The 14,424-nt window shown below is 43.3% G+C and overlaps 1 protein-coding gene across 4 annotated transcripts in view; it reads left to right on the top strand.

Annotated features, from left to right (window-relative positions):
• The window catches only part of COL15A1 (collagen type XV alpha 1 chain), a 638,286-nt gene that overhangs the window by 97,557 nt on the left and 526,305 nt on the right, over positions 1-14,424 (top strand). For all 4 annotated transcript variants that reach the window (XM_066579143.1, XM_066579144.1, XM_066579146.1 and 1 more), the window contains exon 3: positions 5,946-6,493. In XM_066579143.1, the coding sequence (XP_066435240.1) occupies positions 5,946-6,493 (548 nt within the window). The remainder of the gene's footprint in view (positions 1-5,945; positions 6,494-14,424) is intronic.

Here is a 14,424-nt window from a genome sequence, read left to right as displayed (position 1 = left end):
GAACAATACAAAGTGATTTAACTAACTTTGTCACTCTCATTATGAATGTAAACTGTGAAAATGAAAGCCAAAGATAAACGTTCCATACATGCACAAAACAAAGACTACGAAATTCTAAAATATCTATCTCTCTAATATCTCTTCTTCTCATATCTATCTATCTATCTATCATAAAGAGATTGATAAAGTGTCCCCCAGCTGTCCAGTATTAATCAGCTGCTGTTCAGAATACTAGAAAAGTTGAGTTGACGTCCTCCCCGTGAATTCCCCTTTACTAGGCGACCTGGATGGGCTTTGAAAGTGATCAACCACTATTGCCCATCCAAAAAGGGGAGGTGTGATATAGAGATATTGATAACGTGTTCCCCAACTTTCCAAAGCAATTTGCGCTCAGGATACTGGGAAAGATGAGTTCAATGTTCTAATTTCACTCCCCTCCCTTGCATTTGCCAGGTCTTTCGATGTACAAGAGGCCAAGAAATCCTGTACTAAATGACCCCCGACCAAGATATTGTGTCACCTAGGCTGGTTCACAAAGACAAATCGGTGCCAAGATTTTTATTAAGATAATCTTTTAATAGAGGTTACTGGGTCATCTGAAGGGCCAAGCCCGGTATGAAATATATTTTCAGAACCAGGTGGCCCAGCCCCCTCTATATTTGCGTCACACGCAGCACACACAGCTCATATACGTATGCGAGTCACACAGCCCACACAGCTCTACTACATATACACGTCACACACACCACACAAAGCTCTACTGCATATGCTCATTGCACACACACCACACACAGCTCTGCTACAAATACACATCATACATGGCACACATAGTTATGCTACATATGCGCATCACACAGTACACACACAGCTTTGCTACATATGAGCGTCACACACATAGCTCCCACAGCTTTGCTACATATGTGTGTCACAGACACAGCACACACAGCTCTGCTACATATGTGCGTCACAGACACAGCACACACAGCTCTGCTATGTATGATTGTCACACAGCTCAGCTATATATGCATGTCACACAGCCCATACAGCTCTGCTACATATGTGCATTACACACACAGCTTTGCTACAAATGCACATCACACAGACAACAGACAGCTCTGCTTCATGCTGATTACACAGACCACACACAGCTCTGCTACATACGGTTAACACACACACCACACACTGCTCTGCTATATATGTGCGTTAAACACACCACACACACACACACAGCTCTATTACACATGTGCATAGCACACACAACTCTGCTACATATGCACATCACACATAGCACACACAGCTCTCCTACATATTCGCTTCACACACACAGCTCTGCTACATTTGTACATCACACACACAACTCTACTACATATGTGCATCACACACAGCCCTGCTACTTTGTGTGTCACACACAGCGCACACACATCTCTACTACATATGTACGTCACACACAGCACTCACAGCTGTGCTACATATGTACGTGACACACAGCTCTCCTGTGTGTATGCACGTCACACAAAGCACACACAGCTATACTACATATGAGTATCACATATAGCACACACAGCTCTGCTACATTTATATGCATGTATATGCTACATGTATGTGTCACACACAGCTCTGCTACATAGAATCTTTGTTGGCTTCTGTTGGTTTAGCATCTGTGATGACATCACCAAGACAATGTACGGCTGCAAAACGGACGTAGATACGCTAAGAAAAATGGCAAATGAAGTTCAATGTGGATAAATGTAAGGTTATATACACTGAATGGGGTACTGCGAGGGAAAAGTGAGATGGAAAAAGACCTGGGGGTACTAGTGGATAGTAGGTTAAACTGGAGTAACCAATGCCAGTCAGCTGCTGCAAAAGCTAATAAAGTCTTGGGGTGCATTAAAAGAGGTATAGGGGCGAAGGACAAGAACATTATCCTCCCACTATATAAGGCACTTGTCAGGCCTCACATGGAATACTGCGTACAGTTCTGGTCACCGATGCTCAAGAAAGATGTTACAGTGCTTGAGGGGGTTCAAAGAAGGGCAACTAAACTAATACATGGAATGATGGGACTGGAATACCCAGAGAGGCTATCCAAAATGGTTGCATGAAAAAAAATGTAAATATTTCACTTTTATATGAAAAAATCTGAGTTACAACTCCGTGTGAACAGGGCATATTTGCCAGGAGGCATTGGAATCCCAGTGCCTCAGGCGTCCAGCTACAGGAGCTGTTGACCCAGGTTCAACCAGAAATATATTAGTCTATTGATTTCATCAGTCTCCAGCTGGATGATGAAGAAGGGCTGCAATGCACATCAGGATGGGAGCCTGAGCCAGCCAACTGGAGCCTATTGGAAAGTTGGGCGGATGGCTGGCACATCGAACTGTTAGCCGTGAGGGGCAAGGTGCACATGATACTCACTAGCCTCAGTTCTCTGGATGGGGCTGCTCTGCAGCACGATCACTAAAGTGGGGTATGAGGGCTAGGTCTTCCATCTGCAGCAGTTCCAATGGAAGAGCCAGGAGCAGGAACTGAGCTCCCGCCTCCTCTACGCCCCCTCTGCACTATTTGTAATGGGAAGAGGCGGGGCGGGGCTAAATTACGCGAATTAGCCCCGCCCCCGTCCCGCCTCTCCCTATTGCAAATAGTGCAGAGGGGCGGAGAGGAGGCTGAGAGGGGGGCGGGAGCTCAGTTCCTGCTCCTGGCTCTTCCATCCTCCCCCCCCCTGCACACGAGGACAACGTATATCGGCTTGGCGTGAAAACCGAGCCGATATACGTTCATGTGAATGCAGCCTGAGCCCTTAAGGGGACATAGGAGGAACTTTTCAGGAGAAAAACTCTGTTTTTCCATGCTTATTGCGGTAAATGATATCTGCCTAGCAACAGTACCCTTTGTAATTGGATGCCTGCAGCTAATTTTCTGGTTGGTCAGCCTCCTCTCTTGATAGGAATTAGGTTACTGCGTGAGACTGCCCATGTGACCTAGTAAAGCAGACACTGTGAGAGCACTGGTGATTGGAGTGAGAGGAGTTAAGGAAGCCCAGAAGTTGGAGCTGGTGGGGTAAGGCCAGTGAGTGAGTAGAGAGGAGAGTAAAAAGCACGTGTGGAGGAGTGGAGGAGCGGAGGAGCCTGGTGCCCACCACAAATGTGAGTATGACTTGTCCCTGCACAGTTAGGAGTCAGGGTGCACACAGAGGAGCCTGCACTGTTCCCCACCATGGCTCCACAAATAACCGTATACTCGAGCAACCACTTTACCTAGCCTGGCAGCCCCTTCTCATTCTAAATGGAGTGTGGAGGAATCAATGAATGTTATTCAACATGTTGCAGAAGTTGTTATATAGTTTACTGTTTGCTATAAGAAAAGTATGTGCATTGTGTTCAATCATCAAATCGAAGTAATATGTATGTGTCTTCTGTTTCATCAATGGACTTGTCTCTTCATTTCCCCAAAAAACACCTTTACAATAAGGCACTGGCGTCACGGAAAAAAACAATAATTTTATTAGCCAAAAAAACACTTTACAATCCAGCCTGCAGCTTGAGCCAAAGGTGCTGGGACCACTCAAACTATCCACTAGGGCAGAGTAGACACCACCTTGACTGGGCCAGAGGGGCTGTATCCACTCGAGCCACTCCCCAACAACTCCTGCTCACTGCAGTTACTTGCATGCTACAACAGTCATGTGCACCAACATATCTTCTATAAGCAGTATGTAGCTACCACCGAGGAGGCAGTGCAGACCTGCCACACATTCTGTGTTACATTTGTGTGTATGCCTGGGTGTTCCCCTGTACAGTATGTTAAATGCATGTATGTTTGTATGTGCCTGCTTCTTTGTCTATTTATCTATGCTTGAATGTATCTACATGGGCAATATTGGGGGTAGAGTTGAGCGAACGTACTCTGTCGAGCTTGATGCTCGTTCCAGTATTAGCGTACTTGATGGTGCTCATTACTCGAACGAGCATCAAGCCGTGTTCGACCCCGCCCCAGAGAGGGAGAGAGAGAGAAAAAGCTCGGGACCCGGCGTCCCACATACAAAAATGCTCGAGTCTCCCATTATAGCCAATGGGGTTCTTTACTCGAGTAGAGCTCTTCAATTTTATGAAAAGCTCGACTCGAATAACGCGGACCCGAGCATTTGTGTGCTCGCTCATCTCTAATTGGGAAAGATTCATCATTTCTGCCATAAAAAAGTTGCAAAATGTGGTGCAAGTCATGCTTCTGCAAAAATGTTGTGACTTTTTGATCTGTAGGTTGCTATGCAGCACTTTCCATTAATGAGGGTGTGGCTTGTTAGAAAGGGGCATGGCTGCTCCTCCATGTAGCAGTGTGTCTGTCTAGATGCTTGGAGTTGTGGTACTTCTACCTCTTACATCAGTACATTGGTATATGGCTGCTTTCTTGGATTGGTTTCTTTATATTTCCTTTTCACTGTTTTAGGTTTCCGTTCGTTTTTGACATTCTGGGCAGACTGAATGAGTTTTAGCAGGTTTTTGGCATTCTGCCTGGATGGGATAACCTAGTCGATGACGCTATTTTGCCCGCCAAAAATTACAGGAACAAACAGAAATCTATTGAGATGGAAACCAAAGTGCGGGGCTTTATTCCCCTTTTAAGAAATGAGAGCCTATGGAACTGTCCAGGTTTGCAACTGCACACCATTTTCGGCATATAAGACAAAACCCTGGACAAATGCCCGATGGCAAAGATGCCTTGCATGCAGATTCTGGGCGGATTCAGACGAGCTTGGTTTTGTTCTCTTATACAGTATGATCATCACAGCCACAGAACGGTACAAAATGAAACCACTGATATCAATTGATTTCAATTTTTTCCACTAGCAGGATTCTTACCCGTTAACTGTACCGGTGAAAAAAGATAGGACCTGCCCTATCCAAGCGGCACTAATTTTCTTGCCTCTTTTTCCAAACTCCTGTGCTGTGGAATGGTGTTTGAAAAGCTAACGAAGGGGAAGGGATTCCCCTCGTTCTGGCAAAATTATGCTCTATGCCGCTGACCGTAGGTGCAATGGGAATAAGCTCTCACTGCAGATTTCTTCCCCTCATCTGAAGAAGTGACATCCGCAGTACAGATGCTATGCAGATGTGTTTCTTGAAATTTTATCCACATTGCTTGCACTACAACTCGCAAATACCAGTTTGGTTCTGGTACTGTGCCTATGCAGGAATATTGTTTCTAATTATATCTATGTAGCAAGCTTGGTTTTGTTTTTGCATCTATGTATTATGCTTGATTCTAGCACCATATCTATGTAGTAAGCTTGCTTGTACTATTGTGTCTATGTAATAAGCTTGGATCTGCTACCATATCTATCCTTGGCTTGGCATATCTTAGCTTGGTTCTGTTATTGAGTAAGCTTGGTTCTTTTACCGTTCTATACAGCAATAATGGCTTTGTTGCCATATGTATGTTCCTACAGGAGATAAGACTCTACTGGAGGTCTCTGGCAGGAGCTAATTTCCTTCTCCTCAATGAAAGCCTATGCAGGCTCACCTGATGCACATATATATAAGGCAGTTAGGAGTGATAGCTGTTCTAATTGTGTTTACCTAACAGGTATCTAAAGTTAAAGGCAGCAACTTTAGTATGAGTCACCAGTAGGGGACGTAAATACAGTCCTGTGAGTGAATTCTGTATATTCGGTGCCAACGATCATAATAAAATTCTGTATAAGGAGAGCAGAAAACCTTTTTTTTTCCCAAAAGATACTCTTGGAAAGACTCTGCTGCATTCCCTTGGCTTGATTTGTTACCATTATTGCAATTAAATACACAACGTGCTGCAGTAGGCCATGTGAATACAACCTTACATTCACCAAAAGAGTCAGGAATCAAGATGTCACCTTACTGACCTGCTGTCCCAAATCTACTGCAGTTGTTTGGGCACTAATGTTCCTTTATCTTGTATTTATCTTACAGATCGGGGCAACAGAGGACACATTGACCTCTTAGAGCTAATCGGAGTGCCTCTTCCTCCCTCTGTGTCTTTTATTACTGGATATGATGGGTTTCCAGCTTACAACTTTGGTCCGGATTCTAACATTGGCCGCCTCACACGCACATTTATTCCACAGCCGTTTTTTCAAGAGTTTGCGATTATAGCTACTTTAAAGCCTAGTAGTGACCATGGAGGAGTTCTGTTTGCTGTTACTGATGCCTTTCAGAAAATCATCTATTTAGGTCTCAGGCTGTCATCAGTGGAAGATGGTACACAGAGGATAAATATATACTACACTGAACCAGGGTCTTTTATCTCCAAAGAGGCTGCTTCTTTCAAAGTGCCGGTCATGACAAATAAATGGAATCGTTTTACGGTGACTGTGGTGGGATATGAAATGGTTCTTTATATGGATTGTGAGGAGTATCAAAGGGTCCCATTCCGAAGATCACCAGGTCCATTGACTTTTGAAGCAAGCTCTGGTATTTTTGTTGGAAACGCTGGGGCAACAGGACTAGAGAAATTCACAGTAAGTACGTCTTATTTGATATCAGGGAGCACTCTTCATCTTGTGCTCATTGCAGTCCACTTTATTTAGTTATCTGACCACCAATGACCCTAACTGTGGAGGATTTATTGCTCCGTATACAGATAATGCCACTTAATGATCAGTTCACTTGGGCTAAACTCATTTTTAAGATTAGAGTTTGGGACTTTTTAAATGAGTTATTTTTTATTTAGAAATGTAGTTATGGATTTTAAAGATGGAAAGAAGGTAAAGGTCACACCAGAAATGTTTTTGGCCACGGAGTGTACATTTTTTTGTTTTCTTGAAATGTGTTGAAGTACAGAAGAGGTTATTAGACATCTCAGAGTTGTGTTTCAAACACATTTTTGCTCCAAAAACACTTCTGTGAATTGAACGTTTTCTTGCTCTACCATTGTGCTGTATTTGTATCCTCTGTAAATAGGGAAGATGAAACAATACCTCTGCAGCGCCACCTATTTAATGGCTTGGTTTTTCTGACTTGTTCTCCTATCCCCAATCATTGTTATAAAAGACCAGTATAAAGGGTCTGACATTGATTTGAAGGAATACTGCCATCCAATAGGTGGCGCTGCAGAGGTAATGTTCCATCTTCCTTATTTGCATAAATTACCAAGAGGAACGTGTATGGCCATATACATCTCTTTACTCACCTTTCAGGTGTCTTCTCACACCCCCCTCTGGGTGCTTTCCTTTGGAAGAGACAATGCCATCTCCTGACCCACTCACCCTCTAGGTGTCTCCACACTTTTTGGGTGCTCTCCTTAAGGACTGACGACACCCCTCTTGACCACTGTATCTTCTGTGAGCTAGTGGATCTCATGCTAAAGAATTAATTGAATACATTGACCTCAAGAAATGTTAAGATACAGTATGTTCATAGCAAAGATAAAAAGGGAAAATGTACTTTAAAATGCGCCTCACTTGCAGTTTAAAAATGCTTTTGTAGCTAAATGAAAGGTGGACTTACCCGGTGCCAGAAGGGTTAATCCGGTGGTGAAGGAGTTAACCCCTCTGCACCTGTTGTCCACGTTAGCCTTCAGCAGGTTTCTTGCTTCTCCATGTTTCTTTTTTGGAGTGGCGTCCAGGGATATCCTTTCACTGTGTTTGCAAGCACGGTCGGGCTGGATAACTTAGTATAAAAGTAAAAAATAAAAACTATCCCGCGCCTTGGCAGAAAACCAATCTTTTTTTATTCTTTAAAACAACGCGTTTCAACACAATTTGTGTCTTTTTCAAGTATGAACTTGAAACTTGAACTTTTTACTTTTATACAAAGATAAAAAGGGAGGATGGAGCAAGACTCAGTGAGGGTGGTGAAATGATTCTGGAGTAAAAAGCGTTTTGAATGATGGAGGTTCTACCAACCAGTTAACGCTCCACCAAGGTGAGCATGAGTATAGCGAAAGAGAATATGTAAAAATATTAGTGGTGAAGGCGCAACACACTAAGCTAGTTGACAGCTCTAGGTGCTAGGGAAACAAACACAAATTGGAGCTCCTACCACCTCCTAACAGGAAGAGAAATATGATGTCATAGACATCACAGAAACTTGGTGGAATGATGCATTCGATTGAAATACAAGGCTTGAAGGTTATAACTTATTTATAAGAAACAGGCCGTAAAAAAAGGGAAGGAGGTATTGTACTGTAAGTTAGGAAAACATTCATCTCCAGAGATTCAAGCTTCAGAGCATGGGAGTTCTGTAGAAACTGTTTGGGTAAGAATACAAGGAGAGAACAGAAAGGACACCATTGTAGGCATTTACTATAGGCCACCTGGGCAAGCAGAAGATATTGATAAACTCTTTCTACATCAGATGGCCAAGCTCTCAAAAAAAGAGAAAAAAAAGAGCTCACCGCCTCACTCCGTTTAGCACATATGAATTCCACAGCACAGATAATCCAGTGTGCAGTCCTCATCGGCACTCCAGAAGGATACATTTAAAAAAAACAAAAGATGACTGCTTTACCGTGAAAAAACCTTTAGCCTTTATTTGTACAAGTATTTCACATGACGTCCAGGACAGTGGATTCATTTCGGCTCAAAAAATGAGTGGTGATCAAGACTCTTTTGAATCGAAATGCATCCTCTGTCCTGGACTTGATGTGAAATACTTGTACTAATGAAGGCTAAAGATTTTTTTATGGTAAAGCAGTCACCTTTTGTTTTTGTTTTTTTGGATGTAACCTCTCCAAAAAAACATGACATAGTGATCATGGGACGTTTTAACTATCCAGACATTTGTTGGGAATCTCTGAGGTAAAAGTAATGGATCCAACAAATTCTTATCCGCTCTTGCTGACAACTTTATCTTCCAAAAGGTAGAAGAGAAAACAAGGGGATCTGCTATCTTGGACCTAATTCTTACCAAAAGGGAGGAAATAGTTGAGGAATGAGGGTGGCTGGGACCTTTGGAGGCAGTGATCATGCTATCCTTGAATTTTGGATAAAAAGGGGGAGGAAGACTTGAGAAAACGCAGACCTCAAGGTGGGATTTCAGAAAGGCAGTGTTACGATCGTGTGGGCAACTGAGCACGGGGCCCACACAATCATGACCAAATAATACACACGGGTTTCAGACAACTGCCCCTGAGCTACAGGGAGGATGACATGGCCCTACCTAAGCAGGGACATAATGGGTTCAGTGGTCTTCGGATCTGGCCCCTAGCTGCTCCTAGTAACCACGCACCAGAACATGATATATGACAGGGACAAGTGGACAGAACAAGACTACACACAGAACCAGAAAACAGCAGCCAAAATGCAAACACTAATAGCAGATAGTAAAGCTGAATATAAATGCCAGGTATTAGTTGACATTTTGATCAAAACATGGAAGCTAGCGGGCCAGTTCTCGGCTCCTGGCTGTACTGCTAGTCCCTACACTAACCAGGAGATCAGCGGCACTTGACACAGTTCACACATCAAACTGCAACAGCACAGATATCAGGACACAGTTCACACAGCAAGATGTACAGGACAGACAACAGGACACAAGTTACACCACAAACAGAAACCGAATGAGCACTGAACAGGACTGCTTACACCAGACTACAACAGATAGTGCATACAACACGGACTCCACCCAGAGCTCACTTGCACACAGAAAAAACTCCACAGCAAGTCAAAAAGTGTCCTCATACCAGGGGGATAGACAGCCACTGAGCTGACATAGGGAACCACCAACTGACACACAGACAAGACATAAGACATCTGGAGGCTGCACCTGACAGGGGAAGGGAAGAGGGGATCTGCATAAGATACAGACAAGGACTATAGGTGTCCTAACCATCTTTGGGAAGCAGAGAGACGCAACAGGCCTACATGCAAACACAGCTCTGAGCAGGAACAAAACAGATACAACCAAACAGTACAAAGACTAGCATCAACTACTGAGAGATGCTGGTTTTTATCTGCTGCAGACTAAAGGGATTGGCTGCAGTTGAATACCACACCCAGCCAGTTCAATTAACCCCAACCTGAGAAGGTGTGCTCCTGAAACCCAGTAGTACAACAGATCCCAGCAGCACACCCTGGACTCAGAAAGGGGATAGGAAGAATCCAATGGCTGGATGTTCTTAAGGACAGAAATGTCCACGAAGGTTGGTGTTATGGGAATAATAGCATGTTCAAGAAGATTTCACCAGTCTGGTTATAATGAGAAGCTTCATGCATTGTAATGTATTTGAGCTTAACTCATTATATCAGTCAGTCTCTAATACCCTTCTGATTTATTCAAAGGAATACAATCACTTTTACGGACCAACGTTACATCACAAAATAGGAGTGTACAAAAAGTTAGTGCTCATACTGGATTGGTTAATACAATAATATGGTAATTCACATGTTAATAAAGTATCAAAAGTGAAAGAATTTGCAGAGGTATAATCTTGTATGTAAAGGAGCAGTTTATCCAATCAGAATACACAACTGCTTTGTGAGAACCATGTGTAGGAGGCATACACATGATTTTAACACTTTCTGATGTTGTACACGTTTAACCGTTAAACTGCTAGCTATTTCCTATGAAGGTGGATATAACAGTATATGTGTGTATGTAAATATACACACATACATACACACACGTGTTTGCCTAGGCTGATTTAAGAATTTATTATTACTATAACATTGGGAAATATAGCGAAATGAAATTCTCAGAGCACAATCGTTAACATTCTCTAAAAGAAGGAAGAATGGGGAGCATTTCAAGAGTCCAGGACTTCCGGTTCCAGCAGCATGGAGTGAGGGAGCAGTGAGTTTCAGCTCTGACCCAACTGCTATTGAAAGCAAACCCCATCACAGCTGCTGACAGTTCTGCAGTCACCGCTGGCATACCGACCTTTTACCGAGTCTCAGCGGTGAGGAGTGAGGAGCAGTCGTGCGGCGCTACCCTCCATAAATCTTGTGGTGTCCTCCAGCTTGCCAGCCAAGGTGTGCAGGAGTGTGCAAGACAGACAGCCTGTCAGATCAAAGCACCAGAGTCCGTGCTCACCGTTGCTTCTGCCTGCTTGGCTCCAGGAGGTGGAATGGACGACTGCAGCTCCATTATCAGACGCCTATCATAAAACTGTGCTTCTGTATGAAAGCACCTTCACTCCTGCTGCTATCTTCCTGAGGCTGACGGAGGCCACCTTGTAAAGCACATGGTGCCTGAACTTAGGTCAGGGGAGACATTAGCAAGCAGAGCCTCTGCAGGGGAGAGACTCCTTCAAGAACTGCAAGGTACAATAAAGCCACAGGGTCCCCAGGTGCAGTTACCATCACAGTGCCTCTGACATAAAGTGCACATCTGATAAGATTTATATACTAGCTGCACTACAACTGCATATAACTAATGCAGTAGCACCAGCCGCTACTGTGCGTGTGTGGCGCAAGGTATCACCGTAACAAGTGTCAAAGGCAACATTAATTTCTGGGGCTACAAAAGGTGATGAGCCTTTACTCCCTCTCCCGCAACATCAGAGAGCGAAAATCCCATAGGTGGAGAGGCATCGGTGATGGATTACAAAATGCTCGCAACTGAGGTGGCAAAGTTGATTTCTCCTGACATACAAGAGACTTTAGCAAACATAGTTGTGGGCTCTCTGCGTCAACTTCAGGAGGTGATAATGCAGCATGGAAACCGTTTGAACAATATAGAGCATGAGATTGAAAATATTAAATCAGAAAGCAATTCTACATTCAAACAAGTAGAAAACCTCACAAGGGACAGCAAAAAACTCTGGGACCGCCTGGAGGATCTAGAGAATAGATCCAGGCGCAATAATCTCCGCATCATAGGAGTCCTGGAATCGTTTCTACAAAGAGATTTACGACAGCTCTGCAAGATCACTATCCCTCAAGCACTTGGAATCTCCCATATATGTAAAACTGAACGTGCGCACTGATTGGGACCGAATAGTTGAGCGTCAATGGATAATGCATGTGCATCAGAGAACGTGTCCCAGACCCATAATTGTAAAGTATCTGGACTACACGGACAAATCACTAATTTTGCGGAATTTCAAAAGTCTGCAAAATGTCTTGAAGCTGGAAAGACAGAAAATGTAAATCTTTGCGGACTTTTCTTTAGAAGTTTAACAAAAAAGGCCTTTTCACTGATATGCTCTGCATTATATAAGAAGCAACTAAAATTTGCGCTTCTATACTCAGCAACACTGAAAGTATACCGGAGGACGGCACAAATATCACTTTTCAAGATTCGGAGACAGCAGAAAAAGAGGTCTGCTTAACATCAATCCAAACTCTCCTTTTCGACGAGGAATTGACCCCCTTCGCATGACAAGCGACGACAAAAATCAACAGGGAAACACATCAAGTGCATCTACGCCACCGAGGGAATAGTGTCTAGAACTGCGGCAGCATCGGTGCCAGCTACCTCAACATTATGAGGCGGGTCGTGAGTATGCAGTAATATCACTGTTGCCCCAGGCATGGACACTCACGGGACACTAGATGGAATGATATTATTATACCTATCCTTCTCAGAGGTGTATTCTGTAGGACATTAGAAAATTTAAAGGATGTTTACAAAATGTTTTGATTCATGGAATGTTATAAGAATTAAAGGGGTTGTCCCGCGGCAGCAAGTGGGTCTATACACTTCTGTATGGCCATAATAATGCACTTTGTAATGTACATTGTGCATTAATTATGAGCCATACAGAAGTTATAAAAAGTTTTATACTTACCTGCTCCGTTGCTGGCGTCCTCGTCTCCATGGTGCCGACTAATTTTCGCCCTCCGATGGCCAAATTAGCCGCGCTTGCGCAGTCCGGGTCTTCTGCAGTCTTCTATGGGGCCGCTCGTGTAGAATGCCGGCTCCGTGTAGCTCCGCCCCGTCACGTGCCGATTCCAGCCAATCAGGAGGCTGGAATCGGCAATGGACCGCACAGAAGCCCTGCGGTCCATGGAGACAGAGGATCCCGGCGGCCATCTTCAGCAGGTAAGTATGAAGACGCCGGACCGCCGGGATTCAGGTAAGCGCTGTGCGGGTTGTTTTTTTAACCCCTGCATCGGGGTTGTCTCGCGCCGAACGGGGGGGGGGGGGGGGGTTAAAAAAAAAAACAAAACCCCTTTAATGGAAAATTTCTGGAGTGGAATTTGTTGGCTCAAACCTGAAAGTGGAGGATCCACTTAATTTCCTATTGTAACACATCATATAGGAGCAGGAAATATTAAAATGTTCTCATTCACGCAACTACGGTACAATTAACAAATTCACTCCTGATTCACAAAGTGGAATCAAAGGAAGTCCGTTCATGCATTCTCTTTTAGGAGGCGCGCAGAGTAGCCACTCTTAAAGGAGACCGCATTCTGCTTTATTTTGACCTTTCACATTGTGTCAGACATGAGGTGTGAGGGCTTTGGTAATAGAATTGTGTTCTGTTATTGGTTCTGTTAGAAGTTTAGTTGTTGAATTGGTAGAAATATAGGTGAATTACACAATATATATACACAATCTACATATATAATTCGAGCTTGATATATGTATCATCTCATAGAATGTGAAGGGACTCAGGTCCCCACAAAAACTTATGTTAATTTTGCGTCACTTAAAACGGTTTAAAGCAGATATTGCTTTACTCAGAGACACACCTGACTGAAAAGGATTATATCCGAATGCAAAAATTATGGGTGGGGGAGGTCTATGGTTCACCTGCTCTTAACTCGAAGGCCAGGGTTTTGCTTCATGTTAAAAAGGGATCAGGATTGACAGTACTCGATCATTGGCATGACTTAAATGGCAGGATCCAATATGTTCACATTAAAAACAACTTAAAGGAATTCAGCATCTACAATTTGTACAGCCCAAATAGCAATAATAAACAATTTTTTGCAGAACTATCAGACAAACCTCTGGCAGATACGATGGAACATAAATTGATAGGGGGAGATTTTAATTCAGTACCTAATATGATGGAAGATCATCACAGTCTTGCTATAGGGAGAAATCCCTGTAAATACCATGATAATACCTTTCAAGCTTTTAATTCTACGCAACAGCTCAGAGATACATGGCGATAACTTAACCCAGAAGGCTGTCAATTTACACATTATTCCCATCTGCATGACTCTTGGTCTAGAATTGATTGCCTACTCCTATCTCCCAACTTGCTCCCTGAGGGACTAAAGCCACTATCGAAGATTTAGTGATTTTTGACCACGCCCCAGTAGCAATAACATTATATGATAAAATTCCTTGAGGTACCGATTATTTATGGAGATTCCCAACATATTTAGCCGAGGATGAAACTTTTTGCTCATTGATACAGGGGTGGTGGTTGGAATATATATCGGATAATGAAGTACATTCTGATAACCCCCAACTATTATGAAACTTAGCTAAAGCAGTAATTAGAGGCAAATGTATCACATATGTATCGTCACTAAAGAAAACTATTAAAGAC

This window comes from Eleutherodactylus coqui, chromosome 9 (genome assembly GCF_035609145.1).
Source record: "Eleutherodactylus coqui strain aEleCoq1 chromosome 9, aEleCoq1.hap1, whole genome shotgun sequence".
NCBI classification, from domain to species: domain Eukaryota; kingdom Metazoa; phylum Chordata; class Amphibia; order Anura; family Eleutherodactylidae; genus Eleutherodactylus; species Eleutherodactylus coqui.
This window is presented reverse-complemented; position numbering and strand designations above follow the sequence as displayed.